Source organism: Hemiscyllium ocellatum, chromosome 2 (genome assembly GCF_020745735.1).
Source record: "Hemiscyllium ocellatum isolate sHemOce1 chromosome 2, sHemOce1.pat.X.cur, whole genome shotgun sequence".
Taxonomy (NCBI): domain Eukaryota; kingdom Metazoa; phylum Chordata; class Chondrichthyes; order Orectolobiformes; family Hemiscylliidae; genus Hemiscyllium; species Hemiscyllium ocellatum.
The window spans coordinates 132,702,289-132,730,057 of record NC_083402.1 but is presented as its reverse complement, the minus strand read 5'-3'; the positions used below and the strand labels follow the sequence as shown (position 1 = coordinate 132,730,057).

Below are 27,769 nucleotides of genomic sequence, written 5' to 3'. Positions count from 1 at the left end.
GAATGTGGTATAAAATAAATGAGGTCTAATTAAATGACCTCAGGAATGAACCTAAATGGTTGAGCTATTTCTAATTTGGTATCATATCAAAATATAATATCTCTTAAAGTGGGCATCTTACTGACATTGAGTCGAATGTAGAGATTCATTTTCCCCTTAGGATTATAATTAAAAAATAATGAGCTTGGAAGACTATTCTTAGTCGCAGGTCAGTTTTGAAGTACTGTGGTTTATTTCACCATGATGGACTCAGCTTAATGTGAAGCAGAGGGCAGCAGATAACTTTTCCTTTTATATATTCACAAAAAAATCTCTGATAATTCTTGATAATCAAAATCTCTAATAATCAAAACAAGTTAATATTGATCTGAATAAGTTTTGACAGTGGACCTTCAGGCAAAAGTAGATCCAGATTTATCTTGCGTAAGTATACTCAGGAGATAGTTCATAACAGCCCTAAATTAGGTTTTTTGCTAGGTTGTATAGGAGAACCAATTTGGGTTAGTTAATGAAAAGTCAGACCACTCCAGAGTACAGAAACTGATCATAGACTTCTCTTTTAATAGGTAAACAGTTCTTTCGAATTAGTTTTATTTGAACACACAAGCAATAAAAACATGAAGGCAGGCATTGTCTTAATTTGAATGAATTGATTTCACAGAATATATTGAACTTGTCATTAGTTTAATTTTTTCCCTCATTCAAAATCAATTGAATTGAAAGCAGAGCCAAGCAGTACAGCTGCTGCCTGTACACAGCCAAAATGCACCCTGTACATTGAGATCTTGATTTTTAAGGCCTGTTAAGTGACAACAGACAGTAATCAATAAATGCTGGATTTCTCACACAGCATGTCTGGTGCCGAGTTGCTAATCTTTTCTGGGAAAGCCTTCCACCTTCCCTGTAGAACACATCACAAAATTGAATCCTTTTTACTAACAATTTAACCTTAAGAATGCGATCAATGTGAAAATAATTCAGGTAATTGGATGCTCTGAGAGATCCAGTTATGATATTTTATGAAGAAGCATTTGCCATTCCACTCTATAGCTTTTGAACTTATTTATGTTCAAACCTGTCACTAGTACTTGCTACATCCACTCTTTGTTAAAGATGGGCAGAATCCTTGAAAATTTTCCAAAACTAACACTCAACATTCATCCCAGTGCCTTAATCAAACTGGGTACATTAATGTGTCTATGTAAAGAGAAAGGATTTGCCACTGAACTGCCACTGGCTGTATAATAACCATTGAACGAATATATTTTTCTTTAACATTTCACACAGGATATGCGCTACCAGTGTTTGTTATACACAGCACTGCAAATATAGCAGAAGGTGTGAACCATGCAAAAAGAGTTAGCAAGAAAATATCTTGTAGCCAAACAAAGTCTCAAGTGCTAAAAGGAATTAATGAAATAAGTACTTGTTTGAGGTAACTCTGACATTAATGTATTCCATATCTCTCTGAATTTGAATTTCTAACTTGGTGCTAAAATTTAAATTGTTGCATTTCATATTTGCCTTGTGAATGTGTAACAAGTTCTTCCAATTCATACATAGACGAGAAGTCAAATTCCACTACATGAAAATAAAAATATCAATTTAGAGTAAATTTTCCTTTTAGTTTCAGAGTACTGGTTAAGTTAGTGTAGATATTTTTCCCATATGTATTTGTTTGATTCCTGTTACCCATCAAGGGAGATGGCATACATTGGCTTACCCGAGTGGTCAATAGTCACACATGCCGGCAGTGAGAATTCTCTGTGTGCATCAACATTGTAGCTGAGATTCTTTCCTTATTCTCCCATGCGTATTCTAGCAGAAGTAATTGAATAGGATTCATAAGCAAGAAACCAAATTTGCACCAAGGAAAGTGACTAGATATCACTTTATGGTTTAATACAGCCAGTAGATTTTGATTAAAAATTGTTGCATGTATACATGAAAAACAAATCCACGTGATAATCTTAAATTCACCCAAATTAATAAAAAAGGTCTTCGAAATACTCAGTAGATCAGGCAGCATCTGTAGATAGAGAAATATAGTTAATGAAGGGGGAAAATTTCCTCTTTCTTATCTCTTATCTTGAGAATTATGTGTCACACAACCTGACATTGATTTTTTTCTCATACTGCCTTTGCCTCCACTCCTATGTGTTGGAGCACTCTTAAATTCTTGAAGTTGTGAAAACAAGTCATGTTGGCCTTGAAACATTACTGTTTCACTCTCCACAGACCTGCTGCATTTCTCCACTATTTACTGTGTTCGTTTTAAATTTCCAACATCCACACTATTTTGCTTCTGTTCATTGGGGATTGATACTCTACAGTTGCAGCTGGACCTGATTTTTGAGACACTTTTTAACAGAGATAATATTAAGGTTTAGTCCACAGTGTAAAATGATTCTTCAGCGGTAACCTTGAATGTAACTGTAGCTCACAGTAGTAATGTACCCTGTTATAGAGTAAGCCAGATCACTCAAAACATTCTTAAGCAGGCAGCCACAGACCAAAACTTGGCAGTTTTTTTTCGGTAAGTTGTACAGTGAAAATTACCCGGATTAAGTTAGCTAGGTTGACTACTAGATTTTAAGTAGGATTAGTGGTGCTAGAAGAACACAGCAGTTCAGGCAGCATCCAAGGAGCAGCGAAATTGACATTTCGGGCAAAAGCCCTTCATCAGGAATAAACTAGATTTTAAGACAGACCAAAAATGTATTCACAACATTGCACAATAAAACACAAAGAATGGAATAAAGAACCCCTACAGACCTCAACCTATCCAACTAGACTTAATTATGCTGTTCCAAATATACATAACAGTCCCAATAAGCAAACTCCCTTTAAAACCCAGTATAAATGGAACACATGCTTACAGGTTGAAGTTGAAGGGTAGAAAAGAGAGAGAGTTTCCAACACAGCTCCATGTTGAAATTCCCAGTTCAAGACTGAACTAAAACTGCTCAGCTCAGCTCAGCTAGAGAGCTGACCACTCCCCTTTCATTATCCAGGTCACTTCTAAAACATGACCACTTTGGCCTGAAGTCTCATTTGTTTACAAATAAACAAAAGGCCTCTCAAAATCCTTTCCATCTCTATACCAAACCAGACTGATTGTAGCCTGGTCTGGTTTATTACCCCTCTGAAAAAGATCAAGGACAGAGTCTCCTTGAGACAAGGAACAGCTTCCAGACAAAAAAAGGGACTAGTTTTATGACAACCCATTTCATAAAATGGAATAAATTCCATAACAGCCGGTTCCCATTCCCTGGTGCATGCTCATTTGTTTTAAAGGCGCTGTGAATGAGTTTATCCTGGTCCATTAACTCCAGAAAGTCCTACCAGCTCATGATTGAAAAAAGCACTGATGCCACTCATTGATTTTCCTGTCAATAATTGTGTTAAAGTACATAGGCAACGTGGACTGCCAAGATGGTTGAATAAGAGTCTGGGTGAGTTGTGTGCCTTGTACAGAAAATGTTGAGAAGACACTGGGATGAAACAAATTCCATCAGAGAGGAATTTATTTTGTGTAGGTTTACTGAATAGCATTCCAGGAAAGCCTGAAGAGTAATTAGATGAAGGCAGCAGAATGATTTTGATATGCCTTAATTTACAGCTTCTGTGAACTGTGAAGCATCTAAGTCGAGAGCGTGGTGCTGGAAAAGCAGAGCAGGTCAGGCAGCATTCGAGGAACAGGAGAATCAATGTTTCAGGCATAAGCCCTTCTTCAGGAATGAGGCTGACTCCTGATGAAGGAATTGTCAATTCTCCTGCTCCTTGGATGTTGCCTGACCTGCTGTGCTTTTCCAGCACCACGCTCTCGACTCTGATTTCAGCATCTGCAGTTCTCACTTTCTCCTTGTGAAGCATATAAGATTGGTAAAACAAAACAAAAGATCTGTTTCATCAGAAGAGCTACCAAAACTGAAAATAGGACTAATCCAAAAGCTAGCTCATCTCATCAATGAGTTTCTCTGTTGCCTGAGTGGGCTACAATATCTTTCAGATTTTTAAATTTTTTAATAGGATTCTTCTTAAACAAGACTTGCAGTTCCAAGATATTTTCTAATAAACCTGTTCAGTGATATTATGACACACCTTTGGAGAAGGTTGTACTTGAACCCTAGCCTCCTACTCCAGAGGTAGGGACACTACCACTGCACCACACAAAAAATTTAGAACTCTTCTCCAATGGCTGTGGATATAGATCAGTGGTTAGTTTTAAATCTGAGATAGATAAATTTTTGTTAACAAAGTTATAAGGGATATGGGCCAAAGGCAGGTGTCTGGAGTTCAGCCATAGATCAACCATGTTCCCATTAAATAGCAGAACAGACTCAAGAGGCCGAATGGCCTGCTTCTGTACCTATGCCGCAGGAAGTCCTAGATTACCATTCCAGTAGAGGAATCTAAGCAGCCATCAGCTATCAAATGACCAACTGAAATGACATCTCTTGAAATGTATCTATGGTATTGTGACACAGAAAGGTTGACCAGAATCAAATGGAATTATTCTGATTCTCAACTGTCTCTGAGGTTGGGCCCAGCACTTCAGAAAGCATCAAGTTGATAGCAGGTTTTGGGTAGACAGGTAGGAATTGTAGAGAGTATTGGACTGGCGTAATGGGAATGTCACTAAAAAATAGTCCCACTTCTTCCCTTTCTTTTAGCTTTACTTGTTACATTCTCTGTCACCATATCCTCTCTCCCTCACCTCAGTGGGACTGTCCATTCTTTCAAGTCTGGCAGTTAGGCATACAATTATTCTGCCATTCTCATACTTAACCTGAACTAGCAGCATCTAATTAGCATATTTTCTCCCCCAGCACTCTGCATCCTACCACCCTCACACACACCTCCCCAACCCAACTATAACATAAATGCTGCCCCTGGTCACTTCACTTTAGCTCTGATGAAGAATCATCCAGACACGAAACATTAGCTTGCTCTCTGTCCATGGACACTGTCTGACCCTCTGTGATCTCCAGCATTCGTTGTCTGCAGTAATAATCTAAGGGCCCATGATGATGTTCTGAGGCCACTAATTCAAATACCATCATGGCACCTGGTGGAATTTTAACTTAGGTTAGAATTGAAAGCTAATCAATGTAACTATCATTGAATAGATTGAAAACTCACCTGATTGACTAATGCTTATGTAGTTAGGAAATCTGTCATCCCTACCTCACCTAGACTTCGTGGGACTCCGGATCCACAGACATGTGGTTAGCCATTAACCAACAGGTTGGTTATTCACAAAACATTCTGGCCCTGTCAAAGCTGTCTACATCACATGAAAGAATAAAAGTTACATCCATAGGCTCGCCAAATTACTGCTCCTTCTGACTGTAATGAAGGTTATGGAAATCAAAGAAAATTCAGAAGCAGGTGAATTTTTATTCTTGCGTCTTAGAGGGCTTTCACATCATATTGATGGCATGAAACAGGTCTTTTGATCCACAGGATCCAGGTAGAATATATGTGCCACATGAGCCTTCCCCAGCCTCCTTCATCTAACCAGTTAAAGTACTACTAGCCTTTTCCTTTTATTTAACTCCTAGTTCTAATCTCAGCAATTAGAAATAAGTTCTCTATGTTTATCGTGTCCAACATTTTAGAATATTATAGATCTTCCTCAAGACTTGTGGTAATGTAAATGATGAACTAAGGTGGTCACAGCATTGGTATCTGGAAGACCACTTTTCAACTTCTTCCAGTTGGAGAAGCTGCCTTCTATGCCTTGCTGTACTTTATATTTTATGGCTAACTTCCAAACCATTCTGCTACTTGTTCTAACCTTGTTTATCTGTCTAATACTTTGTAACTTATCATAAGACATTTGAAAATACAAATACATTACATGCAATGCATTATCCAGTTCTTTTTGATTTTCCTAGTTCTCCTGCAGTTGTAAAGTTATGTAGCCTATTCCCAGGCTTATAAGAAGATTGCCTCATCCCGATGCTGTATTTTTTTAAAAATGGAACGTCTGCTATGCAGGTCTGCCAAGAATACCAGAAGTGTCCACAATGTGCTTTAATGAATCGTGAATTATTTTGCTTCCTTAGATTCCTTTTTAGGTTTTAGTGTTCCAATTTAAAAATAACCAACAAGGCTTGAGTTTTAAATCAGATCAAACATTAGTTTATTTGCACAACCGATGCTGAAAGTTAGAGAAACTGAGGACTGCAGAGGCTGGAGAATCAAAGTCAAAAAGCACAGCAGGTCAGGCAGCATCCGCAGAGCAGGAGCATACCCTTTATCATGAATAAGGAGGGGGAAGGGGGTTGAGGGTTAAGTGGGGGTGGGGGTGTGGCTGGGGGAAAGGTAGGTTGGATGGTACCAGGTGGATGCAGATGGGAGGTCATTGTGATAGGTCAGTGGGAAGGGTTTTTCCTGCACATCCGTTGCTCTTGATGTGTTTTCCTCTACATCAGGGGAATACCAACCAACCCCGTTGCCTTGTGGCTAACCACTTCAACCTTCCCCCCCCCTTCACCCCCTCGCCCCTTCCACCACCGTCACTCTCCGAAGGACATGCAAATCCTGGGCCTCCTCCACCGTCAAATCAAAGCCATTTGCTAACTGAAGGAAGAATGCCTCAACTTCCGCCTTGGGACCCTCCAACCACATGGCATCATCATTAACTTCACCAGTTTCCAAATCTCTCCTTCCCCCACCTCATCCCAAATTCAACAGTCCACCGGCACCACCTTCTTGAACTATTCCACCTGTCCATGGCCTTTCCCACCTATCCACTCCACCCTCCCCAATGATCTATCACAATTACCTCCCACCTGCATCTACCTATCACCATCCCACTTACCTTCTGCCCCAGCCCCACCTTCACCCTCCTATTTATCTCTCAGCCCCCTTTCCTCCTGCATTCTTGATGAAGGGCTTTTGCCAGGAACATTGACTCTTCTGCTCCTCAGATGCTGCCTGATCTGCTGTGCTTTTTGATTATGTTGAAAGTTATAAAGTAAACCTGTAATCTTTGTTATTAGATAAACTACAGATACAAATATCAAAAAGTATATGCAGATAAAGATTAACACCAATTCAGTTCTTGGACATTGCAGGCTTATTGCTTGCTTGAAGATCCCTCATTCTGAGGGGAAGGCTTTGAAGACAATAAAAACTGAATGAACTGTGGATGCTACAAATCAGACACAAAAATAGAAATTGCTGGAAAAGCTCAGCAGGTCTGGCAGTATCTCAGAGAGAGATCAGAGTTAACTGTTTGGGTTGAGTGACACTTTCTCAGAACTTCTTTTCCTGAAATTTGTTTTCCAGCAGTTTTTATTGTCTTCAAGCCCTTTCCTTCAGAATGAAGGATCTTCAAGCAAGTAACAAGCCTGCAATGTTAAAAACCTGAATTGTTATTGATCTTTATCTGCACACACTTTTAAATATTTGTATCTGTAGTTTATATAATTACAACAATTATAGTTTAACTTTGTAACTTTCAGCAGAGTCAAAAAGTGTTGGTGCTGAGTAAGCACAGCAGGTCAGGCAGCATCCGAGGAGCAATTGAAATTGCTGGAGACAAAATTCTGTGGAAGTGTCACTCAACACAAACAGTTAACTCTGATCTCTCTCCACAGATACTGCCAGACCTGTTGAGCTTTTCCAGCATTTTCTATTTTTAGGTTGAAGACAATGTCAGGATTTAGCATAAATGTTTGTTTCTTCAGTTGAATTACTTTCACAGATAGACTCTGGGTAGAGCATGTTTTGAGCACCAGGGTGTGAGAGATTTCCTGATCGTCACTCGTTCTGTGGTTAGTGCATTGCAGATTGTCTGGTCTCTTTCAATAGAACTATGGCTGATTTCTGAAGAACCTTTCTCTTGACGTGAGAAATCTCTTCTGTGGGAATGTTGTCTCAGGCTTTGCTGGAGATTTCTGTTTTGAAATAGTATGGCACAGACTCTGAGGTAGATCAAATTTAAAATGGTTGCTATGTGAACATTTATTGAATCATATCCCACAAGGCAAAGTCAACTATTCTGGAATCCCTTGAGGGATTTTCTTTCATTCTTTTGCTTGTCTAAGAAGTCTTCAATTCTTACACCTTCAAGGACCCATTTTGTTGTCAATGAGTTTAATTAATTTCTAAATAGGCTCTGTTGATTGTGAGATAGCATATCAGTCTATCTACTTTTGTCTGACCATGAATTAAAAGGGAGTTTTATGTGAATCCTGGAAGCCCTTTCTTATGTGCGTCTATTATTTTAAAGAAATCAAATTAGCCTTCTTTATAAAATATGCAGTATTATAATGACATGGTCATGATGATACTTATTCAAAATAAGACTTTTGATAATCAAGATATATTAATTTGATTATATTTTCTGAATATTCCCTTTCTATTGGATCTTTGAAGAAATAACAGAAAGTGTAGACCTTTGGCATATTGTGACAGGAACTGTACTTCAAAAAGTACTTAACTGTGTCTAAAATATTTTGGGGTATTGAGGGCCTGAAAGATACTATGCAAATCAATTTTTATCCCAAGCTTTCAGTATTCTCTTGATTTATACACCTGAGAAAATATCCATATAACTGTGAAACAAATTATTGTAATGACACAACTTTATGTTATGTGTAGGTTTAACATATCTCAGATATAAGTTGTTTGCTTGTGCAGCCAAGATCATAAAAACTAACACCACAATTCAGTATTGACTGCACTGAAATACTTACAAGCACTGTATATTTATGTCAAAGGTGGATGTTATTCTAAATGGAATAATGTTCTCATATGGCTTGTATAAAAGGAAATAGTGCATATTAAAAATATTGAACAGCTGTTTGGTGAGTTTCATTGAAATCCTTGTCATTTGTTTAATTTCTACAGTTTGTCAGCCAGGATTCTTTAAGGCCTCACCATATAGCCTGTCCTGCAGCAAGTGTCCTCCCTACAGTTATACATATGACAAGGGATCAGTTTTCTGTCATTGTATGGAAAACTACTTTCGGAGAGATAATGACCCTCCTTCAATGGCCTGCACAAGTAAGTAAATCTTATAACCTCATAAAATTATTACTGTGATATTAATTTATTCTCAAATTTTAACATGGAATGTAAACATAAACAATTGAATGGACTGTAAAGTCTACAATAGACAAGTCTCATTATCATAAAACAAAGACCTGTGGATGTTGAAGATCTGAAACAAAAACAGAAATTGCTAGACAAACACAGCAGGTCTGGCAGCATCTTTGAAGAGAAGGCAAGCTTCAGTAGTAAGGTGTCATCTCTTGTCACTCTGTCCTTTATCATTGTAATGAGGATAGATTGTTTAATTGGTGAATACTCAGACTTAATGGTCTTGATTGTCCCCTCCCTGGAGCTGGTGTGGAATGTAATGAGATAGGCAAATAACGGATATTTTTTTCATGGAGAGATATTAGCTTCCTTTCTCATCACCTCAGCAATTAAGTGACTCATCTTGACTCATCATTAATTAATGTGATTAGATGGTCAATTCATGGCCACTTAATGGTCTCAACTGGAATATTCTGTGCAGTTTTGTGTGCCATTCTTTGGAAAGAATTTGAATGCATTAGAGAGGGTGCAAAACACATTTTTAAGAATGGTTCTGGGGATGAGGAACTTAACATAAGAACATAAATCATAGGAGTAGTAGGACTAGTAACCAATTCGGCCCCTCAAACTGGCTGTACCATTACGGCTGATCTCTTCTTGGTTGTACTTAACCTTTTCTGGCCATTCTGCTTGACCTTTCAACCATTAGAAGTTGAAAATCTGTCTATCTCCTCCTTAAATTTATCCAGTGTCTCAGCATCTACCACACTCTGGGTAGTAAATTTTACAGATTCACAAACCTTTGAGAGAAGTAATTTCTGCTCATTTCTGTTTTAAATCTGCTCCCTCATATCCTAAAACTATGAGCTCTCATTCTAGATTGCCCCTACATGAGAAAAATTCCTTTTTACAACTACTTTGTCAACATCCTTTAGCATTTTATGCAACTTCATTCAATCTCCTCTCATTCTTCTAAACTCCAGAGAATATAGACCTGAACTGCTTAATCTTTTTTGATAAAAAAAATCCCTCATCTTTGGAATCAATCTTGCGACTCTCCTCTGAACTGTCTCCAATAAAACAACATCTATCCTCAAAGTAAAGAGACCAAGATTATGCACATTATTCTAGGTACACTCCCACTAACCGCTTGCACACCTGCATCAACACCTCCCTACTTTTACACTCTATTCCTTCAGTTATAACTTCAGTTCTGTGGATATATTGGAGAAGAGAAGGCTTAGATGGTATCTAATAGAAAATTACAATATTATGATCTGTCAGGAAATAGTTGATAGGAAGAAACTGTTCTTGTTTGTAAGTTTGGAGGACCTGTGGGCATAGATAGAAACTATATTGCAAATGAAGAAAGTGTGACATGAGAGGGGGGACAAAAAAAAGCCTACCTACACAGTGAGCAATTAGTGTCTGGAATACACAGCCTGGAAGTTCAATGGAATCAGGTTAGACTGAAGTATACAAGATGGCGTTAAATGATTATTTAAATATAGGCAATGTGCAATATGTAGGAAATTGGCACCAAGTCATAATTCCCAGGTAGCCAATGTAGACACATTTGGCCAAATGGGCTCCTTCTCTTCCATAACAGGTCTGCAACTCTGCAGTACCATCATTGGATCCCCTACTGTCAATATCCTAGGTACTACTCATGACCATAGTATTGTGTAATAGAAGCAGAGACTCAAGCAAGTAACTCACTTCCTGTCTTCTCAGTTCCTTCCTCCCATCTACAAGGCACAATTCAGGAATGTGACAGAATAGCTTCCACTTACCTGGTGAATGCATCTGTAACAGTGCTATATCCAGAACTAAGCAGTCCACATTATTAATACGCTATTCATGATCTTCAGCATTCATGCCTTGACCATTGATGACCAATGGCAGCAGAGTGTACCATATTTAAGAAGCACTGCAGTAATTCTGCAAGCACTTTGTAAGCCTGAGACACTACCACCTTAATGGATAAGAGTAACAGATACATAGAACACCACCGTCTGCAAGTTCCCTCCAAGCCACACATCATCCTGCTTTGGATGTATGTTACCATTTCTTCTCTTTCTTTCGGTTAAAATCCTGCAAATCTCTTCCTAACATGTATAACACCCTAAAAGACTGCAGCAGTTCAAGAAAGCAGCTCACCACCTCATTCTCCAAGGCATGAAAGGTGGGCAATAAATACTAGGCAAGCCAGCTATACCCAAACAACTCACAGACAATTGAATAAATGAGAGAGGTTTCAAATACTTCACACAGCTGAAAGTTCACATTGATAAAAGGATCACCTTAGTGGACTTTGCTTTTCCATTTGGAGAGAATTTTGGCTTTTTGATGGAGATCATTAAGTTGTTATAATAAATGATTGTTACTGTGATAGACTTTTTTTCAATGTCTCATTGCAGATTTGTACAAGATTATGAAGTATGAAGTATCAGATACCTCTGTTATTGATACCTTAATGGTCAGTCTGATTGACATTTTTACACAGTCATAGATTCAATAGGGATGAGTTGGCGTGGAGGGGACATGGAGATACGGAAAATGTTTTTGAACTTATCTTTCCAACGTTTCCTGAATCCATACTATGTTTTATTACCTGTTTGAGGGGTCATGAACTATGGATTTTGAAAGGTCGCCATACTCCCCAAAAATTGTAGGGGACTAGACAATGTATAGAACCATCTAGGCAGTGAGCTCAGTACCTGCATCCTTTTTCCACATTTACGAAAATTATGGGAGCCAGGAATGGGGTTGGGAATCCCCAATGTTGCTCTCCATTTTTAAATGATTCTAGAATAGTTCCAACTTGGTGAAAATTCAGGTCACTAATGCTATCACTGGGAGTGTTGCTATTCTTTTATCTGAATTTGGATTTTGTAAAAACAATTCAGGCAAATACAGATCAACATTGAAAATATTGACAAAATAAATGGTTGTTTTATCAGCCTTATGAAAAGTCAGCATTAAAATTGGTAAGTCAAAAGGTCTTTATAAATGCAATGTAAAATTGCAGAATTCCTCCTGTACGCTTGAATAAGTAGGTCATTGATTTTATAAAAAAATAAGTTTCGTTCTTTGCTGTCTTTAAGTAGATTTTTTGTCTAAAATATGTTTCAACGTACTCATAATGGGCAGGTTAAGTGATTGGGTAATAAGTTGAAGGGTGCAGTGTACTCTTGAAAAAGGTGAATTAATACACTTTGGTAGGAAAAATAGATGAGTAGAATATACAACGTGGAAAACTGGCAGATGTTGATATTCAGAGGATAGCCATATGGGTCAAATTTTACATGGCCCTGTCTGACAGAGCATGAGGAATGGGTGGCAGGGGAGTCAGGACTTTTGTGGGGAATAGTAAGAGGACAAGAAAGGTTTCAGAAGCCACGGTGGGTTTGCTTCCTGGCTCAGTTCCGCTGCTCAGGAACTAGACTGGATTAGATCAGCTGTCACTAGGTAAGGACACTATCACTGAACCGAATTCGCTTTCTGCTCAAACTCCATAAGACAAGGGATCAGAAATTAGGCCATTCAGCCCACTGAGTGCACTGCCATTCAATCATGGATGATAGGTTTTTCAACCCCATTTTCTTGCTTTTTACCTCATAACATTTGATGCTCTTGGCAAATAGGAACTTACCTATCTCTATTTTAAATATTGTTATGAAGGGTAAGGGGTACTGCATTTTTAAGAAAGTTGAAAGCTTGCAAGGACTTAGAGAAGCACAGAGAATGCTGGAGAATTTACACTGTAACGTTTGGTTCAGAACAGCTAGCATTGGCTGGGTTGCCTGGGGACAAAAACAAATTCACATTCTGCCAATCAGTTTAAATTATACCCCAAAACACCAACCTCCAATCAAGTTTGAATTTCAAACACTGGCAATATTAAAACCAATGAAATTATCCCATGCTTTGGGGGTAAAAGACCAGGGAAAATTGAACATTTGGGGAGGAGAACTGCCAAAAGACCAACAGATATAGGCTCTGAGAGGTACCTGTCCAGAGAAGGAGCTTGCACAGAGTTAAAAACATTGACAATGACCTGGAGAGCAAATCTACAGAGGAAGATACAAAGAGAAGATTCGACAGCTGGCTGGTTTTTAAATTTGAATTTTTGGTAAATCTTAATCGGGGGTTTTATTGGATTAGCATTATAGAAGGGGAAGTAAACGATAGGTTAGAGGAAGGAGTTGTAAATATTTATGAGTTAATTATTCTCTGTTTTACTTTAAGAAACAAAGTTGTTAATTTTTATTTTAAATAGTTCTTGGCATCTCAAATTTTCACAGATTGCTGCACGGGATAAATCTTATCTGTGTTACAGGTTTACATTAAGCAGGAGGGTTTACCCCATGTTGAAACAGCTTGGTGGCTTATCATTGAAATTTGAACTGGTTTAGACAGATTTGAATAGATTTGGGTCTATGAAAAGTCACAGCAGAGTTAAACACTTGCAGATCAGTGTCCTGGACCTTTAAATAAAACATAGGTGATACAATCTGTTTAACTGCAGTGACTTGTAGTTGATTCAATTAAAAGTGAGAGAAATGGCTCTTAAAATGGCTAACGAGGTTCTGGGATTTGAAGATGATTCTCAAATTTGCCAAGAAAGTTTAGAAGGAATTAGCCAATAAGTTCGATTTGGGTTTCACCAAGGACAAAAGTAAAGCTGAAATTGTCAGGGAATTACTCAAACACTTCGGTGTATCAGAGAAACAGACAAGTGCAGTAGAGGTAGAAAAAAATTAAATTACAATTGAGGAAAATGGAGTTCAAAGATAAACAGAGAGAGAAAGAGAAAGAGAAAGGGAGAGACAAGAGAGGGAGAGAGAAAGAGAAAGAGAGACGAGAGAGAGAAAGTGAGAATAAAAGCAAGAGAGCATGTTCTTAGCTGAGCAAAGAGATGGAGAAAACAGAGGGAGAGACAAAAAAGAGAGAATTTGAACTTGAGAAGTTGCAATTTAGTCAGTAATGTCAGGTTAACAGGATGAATATTAAAAGAGAAGGTAGTGATATATACAAACGTGTCAAAACTCTACCACATTTTGATGAGAAAAATGTTGAAGCCTTCTTTATTTCATTTGAAAAATTGGCTCAACAGATGAAGTGGTCTGAGGATTTATGGGTAATGCTAGTTCAGACTAAACTGGTTGGCAGAACTAGTGAGGTATTTGCTGCGCTATTAGATGAGCGGTCAAGAGATCATGAAGAGGTTAAGCAGGCTATTTTAAGTGCTTATGAATTGGTACCATAAGCATATAGACAGTGGATCAGAAATGAAAAGAAGGAACCAGGTCAGACATATGTTGAGTTTGAAAGAATTAAACATAGTCATTTTTATCGATGAGTATATGCTTTGAAAATAAATAAGACCTTTGACGCTCTAAGAGAGGTTATTCTGCTAGAGATGTTTAAAAACTCACTTCCAGAGATGGTAAGAATTCACATGGAGGAACTGAAAGTTCAGGAAGTGAGAAGGGCAGCAGAATTAACAGATGAGTACATGTTGGTGCATTAGACAAGCTTCTGGCCAGAGGGATAGAAGTTGGGAGAAGGGGAGATCCTACACCAAGAAACCAAGAGTAGAGAGCATTGGTAAGATTTTACAACAGGATAAAAATGAAGCCCAACAGGGTGGAAAGGAGGTGAAAGGCCTCAGGTGTTTCCACTGTGATAAAGTGGGATGTGTAAAGTCACAGTGCTGGTTGTTAAAGAAAGGCACTGTGGGAAAAGATGTGGTAAAAGAAGCTAAGCCAGCGGCATTAGTGATGGTAGTAGAGGAGACCCCAAGAAGAGCCGAGGAGCTGCAGGAGAGTGCACAGCCTCGGCAGGGGCTGGGTATGGAGTTAGTGCCTGATCTCTACAAAGAATTCATCTCTGTGGGTAAAGTTTACTTAGAAATAACAGGGGGAGAAGGACAAGAAGTTATAATTTTGAGAGAGAGACAGAATCTAACCAGTCGCTGATAGTGAGAGATGAGCAAATATGCACTCTTTCTGATCTGTTACCCAAGAGTGTGGTAATTTGTGCGATAGATGAACAGAAATTTAACATCCCGCTATGTAAGATCAGTTTGGAGTTCCAACTTAAGACTGGGGAAGTTACAGTGGGGGAGTGATTGACAGATTGTCAGTTCCAAAATTCAGCTTGTTCTTGGGAATGATTTCGCAATATCCAAGGTGGGAGTGACACCCCTTGTTGTGCAGAAGCCCAAAGAAGACCAAGAAACTGAAGAGTTAAAACAGAAATATCCTGGTATTTTCCCAGACTGTGTAGTCATCAGATCCCACAATCATAAGTCACAACACAAAATGAAAAGTAAAGAGAAAGATGAAGGAGTTGAGATTCACTTAGCAGACACCCTGTTGGATGTAATGGTGCAGGAAAGACCTGAACAGGCAGAGGGTCAGACAGAAGTGTTTAGTTCTGAAAGGCTAAGAGACTTGCAACAGCAAGACATGATGATATAAGATACATATGTGGATGAGTACTCTGTAAAGGAGACAGAGAATATTCTGGATGGTTATTATCTGAACGATAGAACCCACAGGCGGAAATGGAAACTGTGGCAGGTTAGTTAAGAGGAGAAATGGGCTGAAATGCACCAGATTGTGTTGCCAGTAGCATACAGAGAGAAGGTGTTATGGGTAGCACATGAGCTACCTGTAGGAGGTCACCTAGGGGTACGAAAGACTCAGGCTAAAGTACTAACACATCTTTATTGGCCTGGAATGCACAAGGATGTGGTTAACTTTTGCCATACGTGCCAAATGGTAGGTAAGCCACAGGCACTAATAAAACCAGCCCCTTTGTTAACAATTCCTGCAAAGAAGAACCTTTCACAAGGGATATAATTGATTGTGTTGGTCCCCTCCCGAGAACTAAAAGTGGGAACCAGTACTTGTTAACCATAATGGATGTGTCTACCAGATTTCTGGTGGCAATGTAGTGTTAGGTGCAGGGGTAAATATAGGCGAATGGGTCTGGATGGGTTGCTCTTCGGAGGGTCAGTGTGGGGCCGAAGGGCCTGTTTCCACACTGTAAGTAATCTAGTCTAATCTAATCTAATTTCATTCTGGAGTATCAAGGCAAAAAGGGTAGCAGAGGAGTTAGTAGCTTTCTTTACATGGCATAGGCTACCCTGAGAAGTTCAGTTGGACCAAAGGTCATATTTTACTGTCAGGCTTTTTAAAGGGTTTTGAAGAGCTTAGGTAAACAATACTTTAAATCCAGCGCGCATCAGCCTGAATACCAGTGAGCTTTAGAAAGGTGGATCACATCTTGAGACCATGTTGAGAGCAGATTATCAGGATTGCCTGAATGACTGGGATAAATGTATTGTATTGTTGCCATTAGAGATGCCCCAAGTGAATCTACTCAGTTCACTCCCTTTGACTTAATATTCGGGCATTAAGTGAGAGGTCCTTTGAAAGTAATTAAGAAAAATTGACAGGACCAAAGTCAGAGATCTCACACTTAGATTATGTATCGGATATGAGGGAGAGATTAGGTTGAGTAGTGAGTTAACTAAACAGCATCTAGAGAGGGCATAGTGTAGAACGAAGCAGGTGGCAGATAAAAGCTCTGAGATTTGGACTTTTCCCAAGTGGATGATGTGTTAGTACAGTTACCACTGATAGAAGATCCCTTCAAAGCCAGGGTTAGTGGTCCCGATCAAATTGAGAAAAAGTTGAGCCAGATGAACTATCGAGTAAAGATGCCACATAGAAACAAAAAGGTATCGGCTATGTCATGTGAAAATTTTGAAACTGTATTATACTAGGGAGAAGGAACTGGAGAAACAGATGTTAGTTACTGCCTGGCAGAATGAGGAATCAAATCCAGATGATGTGGATTTTGATGAGGCTGAAAATAGATTAAAAAATGAACAAGTCCTTGAGGAGTGGGATGGGTTAGTAAGCTATCTGTCTCAGGAGCATAGAATGCAGTTGAAATATTACTGCAGCATAAGGACATTTGTAAGAATCAGATGGGGAGGACTAATGCTATTGTACATGAAGTAGACATAGGGAATACTGCTCCGAAAGAACAACACCCCTATCGGCTTAATCCTTTCAAAACCAGACAGGCCCAGATGGAGGTGGAGGTGAGAACATCATTGAACCAAGCCAGAGCGAGTGGACTTCGCTGATTGTCTTAGTTCCCAAACTGGATGGGACTCAACGATTGTGTGTAGATTTTTGGAAGGTCAACACCATTACAAAACCAGACTCATATCCAATTCCTAGATTGGAGGACTGTATCGAGAAAGTTGGACAAGCTTGTTACATCACCAAGTTGGACTTACTGCATGGTTACTGGCAGGTACCTTTATCAGAGATGGCGAAAGAAACCAAGGCACATGGAGGAAACTCACACAGACACAGGGAAAATGGCGAAAGACCCATGGAACGCAAAGATAAAGGCCATCAAGAAAGTTCCATGATCAACCTCAAAGAAAGAGTGCTTAGACTCCTTGGAACTTAACGGATTCCAGGGGAAGTTTGTTCCACATGTCAACAGTATAAGTGGCACTTTGTTGAAGAAAAACACAAAGTTTTGGTGGACAGAACAATGCTAGCAGGCTTTGACCATTTGAAAACGATTTTCACCACCAAACCAGTTTTAGCTACACCAAACTTTTCAAAACCTTTTAAAATCATCATCGATTCTAGTGACATAGGAGTTGGAGCTGTACTGCTGCAGGAAAATGAGGATGGGGTTGAACTGCCAGTGGTTACTTTTCAAAGAAGATTAACATCCACCAGAGGAAATACTCCATAATCGAAAAGGAACTATTGAGTGTGGTACTGGCCTTACAACATTTTAATGTGTATGTCAGGAACAATGTGTTGGAGATGGCTGTGCACAAGGATCACAATCCTCTTACTTTTGTAGAATGCTTTAAAGACAAGAATATGAGACTATTTCATTGGAGAGTTATGTTACAGACTTTTAATTTAAAAATTGTACATGTTGCAGGTTGGAAGAATGGAATCACAGATGCGTTATCGCAGGTTAACTGATAAAGTTAGATGAGATTTGTATTTATTTAATTATATGTATATATATACAGGTATATAGGAAGATGTTAAGGTGAACTTAGATTAGATTCCCTACAGTAGAGAAATAGGCCCTTCAGCCCAACAAGTCCAAACCGACCCTCCAAAGAGTAGCCCACCCAGACCCATTTCCCTACTCTATATTTACCTGTAACTAATGCATCTGACACTATGGGCAATTTATCATGGCCAATTCACCTGATGTGCACATCATTGGATTGTGGGAGGAAACCAGAGCACCTGGAGGAAACCCATGCAGACATGTAGAAAATGTGCAAACTCCACACAGCCAGTTGCCCATGGGGGAAAACGAACCCAGGTCCCTGGTATTGTGAGGCAGCAGTGCTAACCACTGAGCCATCCCAAGTTATCTGTATGTTACAGTCATGTGTTTAAAGAATAGAAAAAAGATAAAGCCGTCTTTCCATTTTCATTATATGGTTTATATTTTCTTAAGGGGGGAGGCGATATGAAGGTGTAAGGGGTACTGTACCTTTAAGAAAGTTGAAGCCTAGCAAGGACTTAGGGGAGGACTAGCAAGGACTTAGCTGGCAAGGACTTAGAATTTACCATGTAACCTTTGGTTCAGATCAGCTAGCACTGGCTGGGTTGTCTGGAGACAAAAACAAATTCAAATTTGGCCAACTAGTTTAAATTATACCCCAAAATACCACCCTCCAATCAGGTTTGAATTTTGGGCATTGGCAATATTAAAATCAATGAAACAATCCAATGCTTTGGTGGTATAAGACTGGGGAAAATGGAAGAGTTGGGGAGCAGAATTGCTAAAAGATCAACAGATGTAGGCTGTTAGTAAGAACTCTCTGAGAGGTACCTCTCTGGAGAAGGATTTGGCACAGAGACAAAAACATTGACAATGACCTGGAGAGCAAATCTACAGAGGAAGACACAAAGGGAAGATTCGATAGCTGGCTGGTTTCAAAAGTTGAATTTTTGGTAAGCCATAATTGGGGGTTATATCGGACCAGTATTATAGAAGGAAAAGTAAATGATAAGTTAGAGAAGGAGTTGTAAATAGTTGTTGGTTAATTATTCTCTGTTATACTTTAAGAAGTACAGTTGTTAGTTTTTACTTTAAAAAGTTCTTGGCCTCTCAAATTTTCACAAATTACCACATGGGAGAAATCATTCCTGTGTTGCTGGTTTGCATTAAGCAGGAGGGTTTACCTGTGTCATAACAATATACTCAATGACCTGGTCTCCACAGCCTTTTGTGGCAATGAATTCCAGAGATTCACCACTCTCTAGCTAAAGATGTTTCTCCTTATTTCCATTCTAAAGAGAGTTTTATTTATTCTAAGGCTGTTCCCTTGGGTCCTTGTCTTTCCTGCCAATGGAAACATCTTCCCAGTGCTCACTCTGTTCAGGCCATTTAGTATTGACTCCCTCATGGATCCGACATCTACAGTAATATTCAGGCCAAAGAATCTGCATCGGGACATGGAGAGGTTTAGATTAGATTAGATTAGATTACTTACAGTGTGGAAACAGGCCCTTCGGCCCAACAAGTCCACACCGACCCGCCGAAGCGCAACCCACCCATACCCCTACATTTACCCCTTACCTAACACTATGGGCAATTTAGCATGGCCAATTCACCTGACCTGCACATCTTTGGACAGTGGGAGGAAACCGGAGCACCCGGAGGAAACCCACGCAGACACGGGGAGAACGTGCAAACTCCACACAGTTAGTGTGTTTAGTTAGTGGACAGGAAAATGGCAGTTGAATATAATTGAGATTATTTGCCATAGCAGGAAGAATGAAAGAAAAACGAAAACCTTTTTTCTTCAAAAGTAAGAAGACATTGAGATGCCCTTATACACAAAAATAGTTAATAAGCAGGTGAGCAATCAGAGGGTAAATTATATATTTTTTTCACATTGCAAGGAGTAGAACTGTAAATGGCTTTGGCAATAGAACACTGTACAGAGTTCTAATTTCCTTAAGGAAATTTACCATTGGATGGAGTGCGATAAAGATGAATTAAATTGATTCTTGAAGGGAGAGGGCTATACAATAAGTGGACACTGAGTAAAATTGGTCCATATTCAGAAACTTAGATGAATGAATACTGATCACATTGAATTTAAAAATCCCACAACACCAGGTTATAGTCCAACAGGTTTATTTGGAAGCACTGATGAAAGTCAGTGCTTCCAAATAAACCTGTTGGATTATAACCTGGTGTTGTGGGATTTTTAGCTTTGTACATCCCAGTCCAACACCAGCACCTCCAAATCATGATCTCATTGAAAATTGTTTGAGGATTTGACTGTGCAGAAGGCTGGTTGTTTCCTTGCTGGAGAACCTCAAACTATAAGTACACCGTCTTGAATATACTCATTTATTGAATATCTAGTTCCCTATGGGGTCAAGAGATTCACACATGCAGAGCTGATGAAGAGATTTCTCCTCAATTCACTGGGGACATTTACACAGCTCCATGTCACACCTATCAGCTAGCCCATCTGAGCTTAAAAATTATATACAATCTGTGCCAATCCTTTTGATCATAAATCTTTCAACACCCGATTCTATTTATATAGTACATGTATGATATCTGGCTGGAGTGTTACAAAGCAAATAAGGCAAAATGAAGACATATGATCAAAGAGGAAAGTTTTCTCAAGTGTCTCAAAGAAAGAAAGAGACATTGAGAGACAGGTATAAGGAGGGAATTCTAGAGATGAGTGTTGTGCAAGTTAATTGTTCTAAAAAAGGTTCATCTTGGAGACTGCATTTTGTTCCACCAAATATGGCGGGAGAATCTATCTGACATTTGTTATGACACGGGGTAAACATCCGGTAATTTAAACTTGTAACATAGAAAAGATTTATCCCATGTGGTAATCTGTAAAAATTCGAGAGGCCAAGAACTATTTAAAGTAAAAATTAACAACTTTATTTCTTAAAGTATAACAGAGAATAATTAACTAATAACTATTTATAACTCCTTCTCTGACCTATCTTTTACCTTCCCCTTCTACAATACTCGTCCGATAAAACCCCTGATTAAGATTTACCAAAAGATCAAATTTTAAAACCAGCCGGCTGTTGAATCTTCTCAAAGTATCTTCCTCTGTCTTCTTTTCTTCTTCTTATGGATTATGTTTCACTGATCGATAAAGGTACCTTTAAGAGAGCTATTCTGTGGGCAGTCTGCATGTGCTGGTGGCTTAGCAGTTCTTTCCCAACTAATTTTTCCTGGTCTTATACCCCCCAAGGATTGGATTGTGTCATTGGCTTTTAATATTGTCAATATATTAAATACAAACTTGATTGGAGTTGAGTTTTTTAAAATTTAAACTGATTGGCCTAATTCGAATATGTTTTTGTCTCCAGGCAACCAGCTACTCTAGCTGCTGGATGAAAAGGTTACATTGTATCTTTTTCAGAACACTTGATATTGTCAGGTAGCTCTGCTAGCTTTCTACTTTCTTAACGATACACTATTCCCACATCTTCATAACACATTGCAGGCAGATAATTTCAGTTTAGCTCATTTCAAAGTGAAATGACTTTCAAATAAAGATTAAACAAAACATCGATACTTTAATGTAAGGAATAGCTAAAAACCCCAATGTACTTGGGCTGGACTTTAAAAAGGAGAAAATAAAAGAATTGTAATTGATACTTTGCAGATTCAATGCAAAATCTTTTCCTGTTTGGGATTTAATTCTATTCCAATATATTCTTGTGATATACTATAGTTTAGAATGCACAAAATGTATTTCAAGACATCCTTTAACAACTGGGTTTTGTGGAGATTATGTAACTTGCCCATCCTTTAAAAGTAGAGAATGTACACACAGGGCATGCAATTTACATTTTGTTTTGTCACTGATCTCAGGACCCCCCTCAGCCCCACAGAATGTCATCTCTAACATCAACAATACCAGCGTGATTCTGGACTGGAGCCCTCCTGCTGATGGTGGAGGACGAAAAGATGTGACATACCTTGTGATTTGCAAGAGGTGCAACGTGGATTTGATTCAGTGTGAGGAGTGCGGTACTGGTGTCAGATATATTCCACAGGAGGCTGGCCTCAAGAACACCACGGTCATGGTGGTGGACCTCCTGGCTCACACGAATTACACCTTCGAGATTGAGGCAGTGAATGGAGTGTCGGAGCTGAGTTCCATCCCCAGACAGTTTGTGTCTGTAAATGTCACGACAAATCAAGCTGGTAAGTGCCCTTCAATAAAATTCATTAGGATTTGGACTTCATTGACCCACAGAGATTGCAAATCCGTTTCAGTTGTTGTCAGTTTGCACAGTCAGCTGAATGCCTGTGCTCATTTCTAAGCCTTTTCTCATTTATACACCGGTTGTAAATTGAAATTAATATTATACAATCTGCTAAATAGTTTGAATGAAAACATGATTTGGAGGTGCCAGTGTTGGACTGGGGTGTACAAAGTTAAAAATCACATAACACTGGATTATGGTCTAACAGGTCTATTTTGAAGCACTAGCTTTCGGAGTGCTGCTCCCTGCTATAAATTGTGTGTCCTACGATCTTATATTCCTCAACCACCTGATGAAGGAGAAGCGCTCCAAAAGCTAGTGCTTCCAAATTAACCTGTTGGACTATAACCCAGTGTTGTGTGATTTTTAACTGAATGACAACATGTGAATTTACTTTCAACACCAATAAGGATAAATTCTTACCTCATAGAGCACATTGTTACATTTTCAGTTTTCTTTACAAAGGAAAATTGTTAACTGAATTGTATTGCTTTGCAAAGAAATTAAGAATAGTTCTTCGTAGTCAGTACCACTTTGTGCAACAAAGGCCAGCGCGGTGGCCATTTTCCTCTCGTGCTCTGTAAAAATGCCAGGGATTCTATGTGAAATCTACTATTGCACATTAATTCACCACAGTTCTGTACATAGCTTCAGAAACATGGTGCTGGGGCTCATGCCCCAACTAAATTGATCATTTCAGTTTTAATTTATTGAGAATTAGATTAATTCTGGACATTGTTCAGACTCCTGTATTTTTGTATGTCTTACCACTGATGTCGTGTTTGCATACAAGATCTCAGCTGTCTATGAAGGTTCTAATTAAAGCCAATTTGGACTGATTGAATGCAGATGGGTTTGTTGGAAGAGAACAAAATGGAATGAACCTAAACTGATGGATTGCTGCATTGTTCAAGGTACCATGATACAGTCTAAACATTCAGACTCTGTAGGAAGCCTCAAATGGTATCATTCCCATTCTTCAACTATGCCTGTAATGACTGGGGGCAGATGTTTGCAGGTAAAGGGATGGCTGGAAAATTGGAAGCTTTCTGAAATGAGATAACCAGAGTCCAGAGACAGTATATTCCTGTTAGAGTGAAAGGAAAGACTCAAAGGTATTGAGAATGCTGGATGACTAAAGAACATTCAAAACATTCTTAAGCAGGCAACCCAGACCATAACTTTGCAATTTGTTTTGGCAAGTGTACAGTGAAAATTGCCAGGAGTAAGTTAGCAAGGTTGATTACCGGGTTTAAAACAGACAAAACATTTATTCATAAAATTACCCAATGAAACACAAAGAACAGAATAAAGAACCCTGACAGAACTCAGTCTATGCTGAAAATGTGTTGCTGGTTAAAGCACAGCAGGTTAGGCAGCATCCAAGGAACAGGAAATTCGACGTTTCGGGCCAGAGCCCTTCATCAGGAAGGAATCTGGCCCGAAGGGCTCTGGCCCGAAACATCGAATTTCCTGTTCCTTGGATGCTGCCTAACCTGCTGTGCTTTAACCAGCAACACATTTTCAGCTCTGATCTCCAGCATCTGCAGACCTCACTTTTTACTCGAAGAACTCAGTCTATCCAAACTAGACTTATGTATACTGTTCCACATATACACAACAGTCCCAATAAGCAAACCCCCTTTAAAACACAGTACAAAAAAAGGTCAGATTCTTACAGGTTGAAGGAAGAAGGGCAGAAGAGAGAGTTTCCATACATTGGTGAACTCCCAACCAATTCTGGACTGAATTAAACTGCTCAGCTCAGCTAGAGAGCTGATCACCCCACTTTCATTATACAGGTCACATCTAAAACATGATCACTTTGGCTTGAAGTCTCATCTGTTTACATATAAACAAAAGGCCTCTCAAAATCCTTTTCATCTCTGTACCAAACCAGTCTGTTAGGAATTTCAATATTAAACAGCCACTTTGGTGATACTGCTGTCATTTTTGAATATCCCCATTCAGAGTTCTTACCAAGTATGTTACAATGAATCAGCAGAAAATCTAAAATCTTAAAAGTTGAAATGTCAAACAACAACTCAAATCATTCAGTCCAAAGAAATAGTATTTCACTTTTACCTGGGAGCTGAGTATCCAACTAATTTGAATGATTTGGTCAAAGTGATCCTTATGACTCAAAGTGATTTATTAAACAAATTAATCCACAGCATTTAAATACTTTATAGGTCTTTCTGATTTGATAATAGGATGAATATCATAAGAGTACTGAAAAAGGAATAATAAATGACAGTTAAGTATGAGTTCTCAATTTTTATAATTTTTTCTTCAACCAGACAGAAAAATATAGAAGCAATGATTTGTGAAATCATGTTTAAAGCAACTCAGCACTTTAAGAACTGATTGATTCCAGTGTGTCCTAGCTACATAGTCCTGAAACAAACTCAAACTAATAACATAACTGTATCAAGTGCCTTTTATCCCAGTATATCAGAACGTAATTATTTTTCAGGTATATTGTGAATCAGTTATACAATCATGTATTAATTCTTGTGTAACCTTGTACTCGATTTAACAGATGATAATGTTCAAACTGATGGAATTACTGCACCCACTCAGATGCCAGGAGGCCCAGCCAATTCTGACAAACAGCTTCATAACTCAATGCTACATATGTCAGATATGTTTTTGCTAAATTTGCAAATTCACATGCTAGATGACACTGCACAAGTGGAGTTTTAGCTTCTTTATCTTCTTATGAAATAAGATAACAAAAAACAATAATGTGTGCTTTTTAAGTTGCACCCTCTCAGCAAAGTCAGAGATCATGCAAATTGCACTTTTAAAATTCATTTTAAATTTTAAATTTTCAAAATTGAACAGGGCTATTTTATTTTACAAATTCATCATAAACTCAAGAACAAATGCAATTTTGACATCCCTCACTAACCAAATCATCCTGTAATGGAATTCCTTAAAGCTAACTCCATTGTAGATCCCATAAGTAGAAGATGTCCTAAAGGACACATGATAAGCAGGCATGGAGTACAATATAAAGCCCACAAGTGAGTTTAAGCTGATAATTCATGAGCAACAAAGTCATACATTCTGTTTCTACCACATGCTAAATAAGAATTAAAATGATGAAAATTAGATGTAAATTTTACTTTGGAATGGGAGCTAAATTGATGTGTTATTTGCAGATGGTTCTGATGGCATGTTTTTTTACAGCACCATCTGTTCTCAGTTGTGGCATCATTTCCATAAAATGAAAAAAAAGTGTGAAATAAAATACAGTTCTCAATACATGAGTCCGCAGGGAGGGTAAAAACCTGTCTACTATTGATTGCTAACTGGCACTAGCAGATACTGTTCATCATAAACTGAACATTATTCTGCAATCTGAATGAGAATATGTCCAGAAATAGCTTGTATGTGAAATACTGCAGTCATACCATGAGTGTGATTTCTACCTTGTGCTATTTTACTTTCAATTCCAGGAGACAGACATCCAACAACTGTCGCCTAATATTATTAAATATAATCACTTAACCTTGACAGCAAACTCTCATGTGCATGAAAAGCTGTGTCCATGGGAATAATATTTACTTGGACTTGACTGTCAGGAAAAGGAGATGAATCAGTTTAGGCACAAGTTTCACACCCATCCAAATTTCCTTTCCTTTGACTTCAGTAGAAGTCAAACGGTACAGATGGTAGCCTGAACATGGCCTCATTGGTGGTATTGGCATACAATAAAAAAATGAAGCTGTACTTGACTCAACTCCTTGTTGACTCAACTCATTCCAGCCTAGTTCAAATTGGAAAAGGAACTAAATTCAAGTGGTGAAGTCAGAGTGCCTGACCTTGATAACAAGGTAGTATCTAACTAAATTTGGCCATCAAGGAAGTCTCATTGGACTTGGCCCAGAATAGGTACACACCTGACCTCTGACCTGATTCCCCCTTCCAAGGACTCAACATGCCTTCCACCACTCCACATCCAATTATCCTTGTAAACCCCCCTCCATCTCCAAACTCCACTGGATCTGTCCCAATCTCTGCCACCCGCCACTACCACTGCTACCAGAAATCCCCAGATCCAACACTCACTGGTCCCTTGCCTAACACCCACTGGCCTCTTGCCCAACACTCACTGTCGCTGTGCCCAACATTTACCCTCAGTGCAATCACTGGACCCAGCTTCTTCCATCCACACCAACCTACTCTAAACACTGCATCACGTCCCTTGCCACCTTGTACCCAAGTGGCACACTACTGCCTGGCACCCTTCCCTCCATTAGCCTACTGTCACACTTACCTTATGTACTTACAGTTTAACAGCAGGTGTCAAAGTTTCTGTCAGCATTTTTTTAAACACCAGAATACAACAGCTGATTTTGGTGATAAAGGGACCATGTTTTACCTTTCTCTCGCAGTTCCGTGCTATGAAAGAACTGTCTGAATGAAAGTGTGGTTCCACATTTCTGAGGGTGCCCTGATCAAATTCCCCTCTCAGAAATCCATTCATAAAGAAGTACTGGTGAGGAAATCTATGTGAGATTGCACTCTTTGGAAAAGCCAGCCGATTACTTTGCATTATTGTCACTGGTCCAAATGCCTGGAACTTCCTTCCCAATAGTTCTGCGTCTATAGCAGATTTGTTGTTGCGATTCAAGAAATTAACTCACCAATGGTTTTTCTGAGGCAAGTCAGGATAGGTAACACATTCTGGCCTTGCTAGCAATACTGGCATCCATGAAAACAAAACTAAATAACTTGATAACTTTACATTTAAATTGGCAAGGTTAAACTCCCAAAACATTGCAGAAATAAAATACTATGCTGGACACTAGAACCTGGATTAATCATAGCAAATGCTGAACCTCGCAATGGATCAATCAGTATTCAATGATACAATACATCATTACTCTCTTCAATGATGTTCCCTGGTCTTGGGGCATTGCAAGATTTTTCTGTTTTTATTTACTACTTATTAAAGAATTTTGATTTTGGCAAGAGAGTGATCAGTCACCTTCCTTAGTGTTGCATTTATCTATATTTGTGACTGTCTTTATGTACATTTTCTGATTTATGGAAAATAAACTCTAACGAGAAGCCAAGACTTCTGGTAGCTGAAGCCTGATAATGATATCGTTAAATCCGTGTTTTCAAATCACAAATCTACCTATAAATGTGGCTGCCCACCCTATTGTACAGCTCTTATGTCTTATGGTCACACACCATTCAAAATAAAGCAAACAAAATAAAAATTAAACTGTTTCATAAAGCAGGCAATGAGTTTCCAGTAACCTAAACATCTGATGTTAAATGGGAGATAAATTTATTTGCTGAAAGTAAATAAAAAGAAACTGGCCCCAGACCCTGTTTAA

The 27,769-nt window shown here is 38.8% G+C and overlaps 1 protein-coding gene across 1 annotated transcript in view; it reads left to right on the top strand.

Annotated features, from left to right (window-relative positions):
- Window positions 1–27,769, top strand: part of LOC132829009 (ephrin type-A receptor 5-like) — a 331,532-nt gene that overhangs the window by 157,971 nt on the left and 145,792 nt on the right. The window contains exons 4-5 of the mRNA XM_060846273.1: window positions 8,869–9,024; window positions 22,015–22,350. Of these exons, the coding sequence (XP_060702256.1) occupies window positions 8,869–9,024; window positions 22,015–22,350 (492 nt within the window). The remainder of the gene's footprint in view (window positions 1–8,868; window positions 9,025–22,014; window positions 22,351–27,769) is intronic.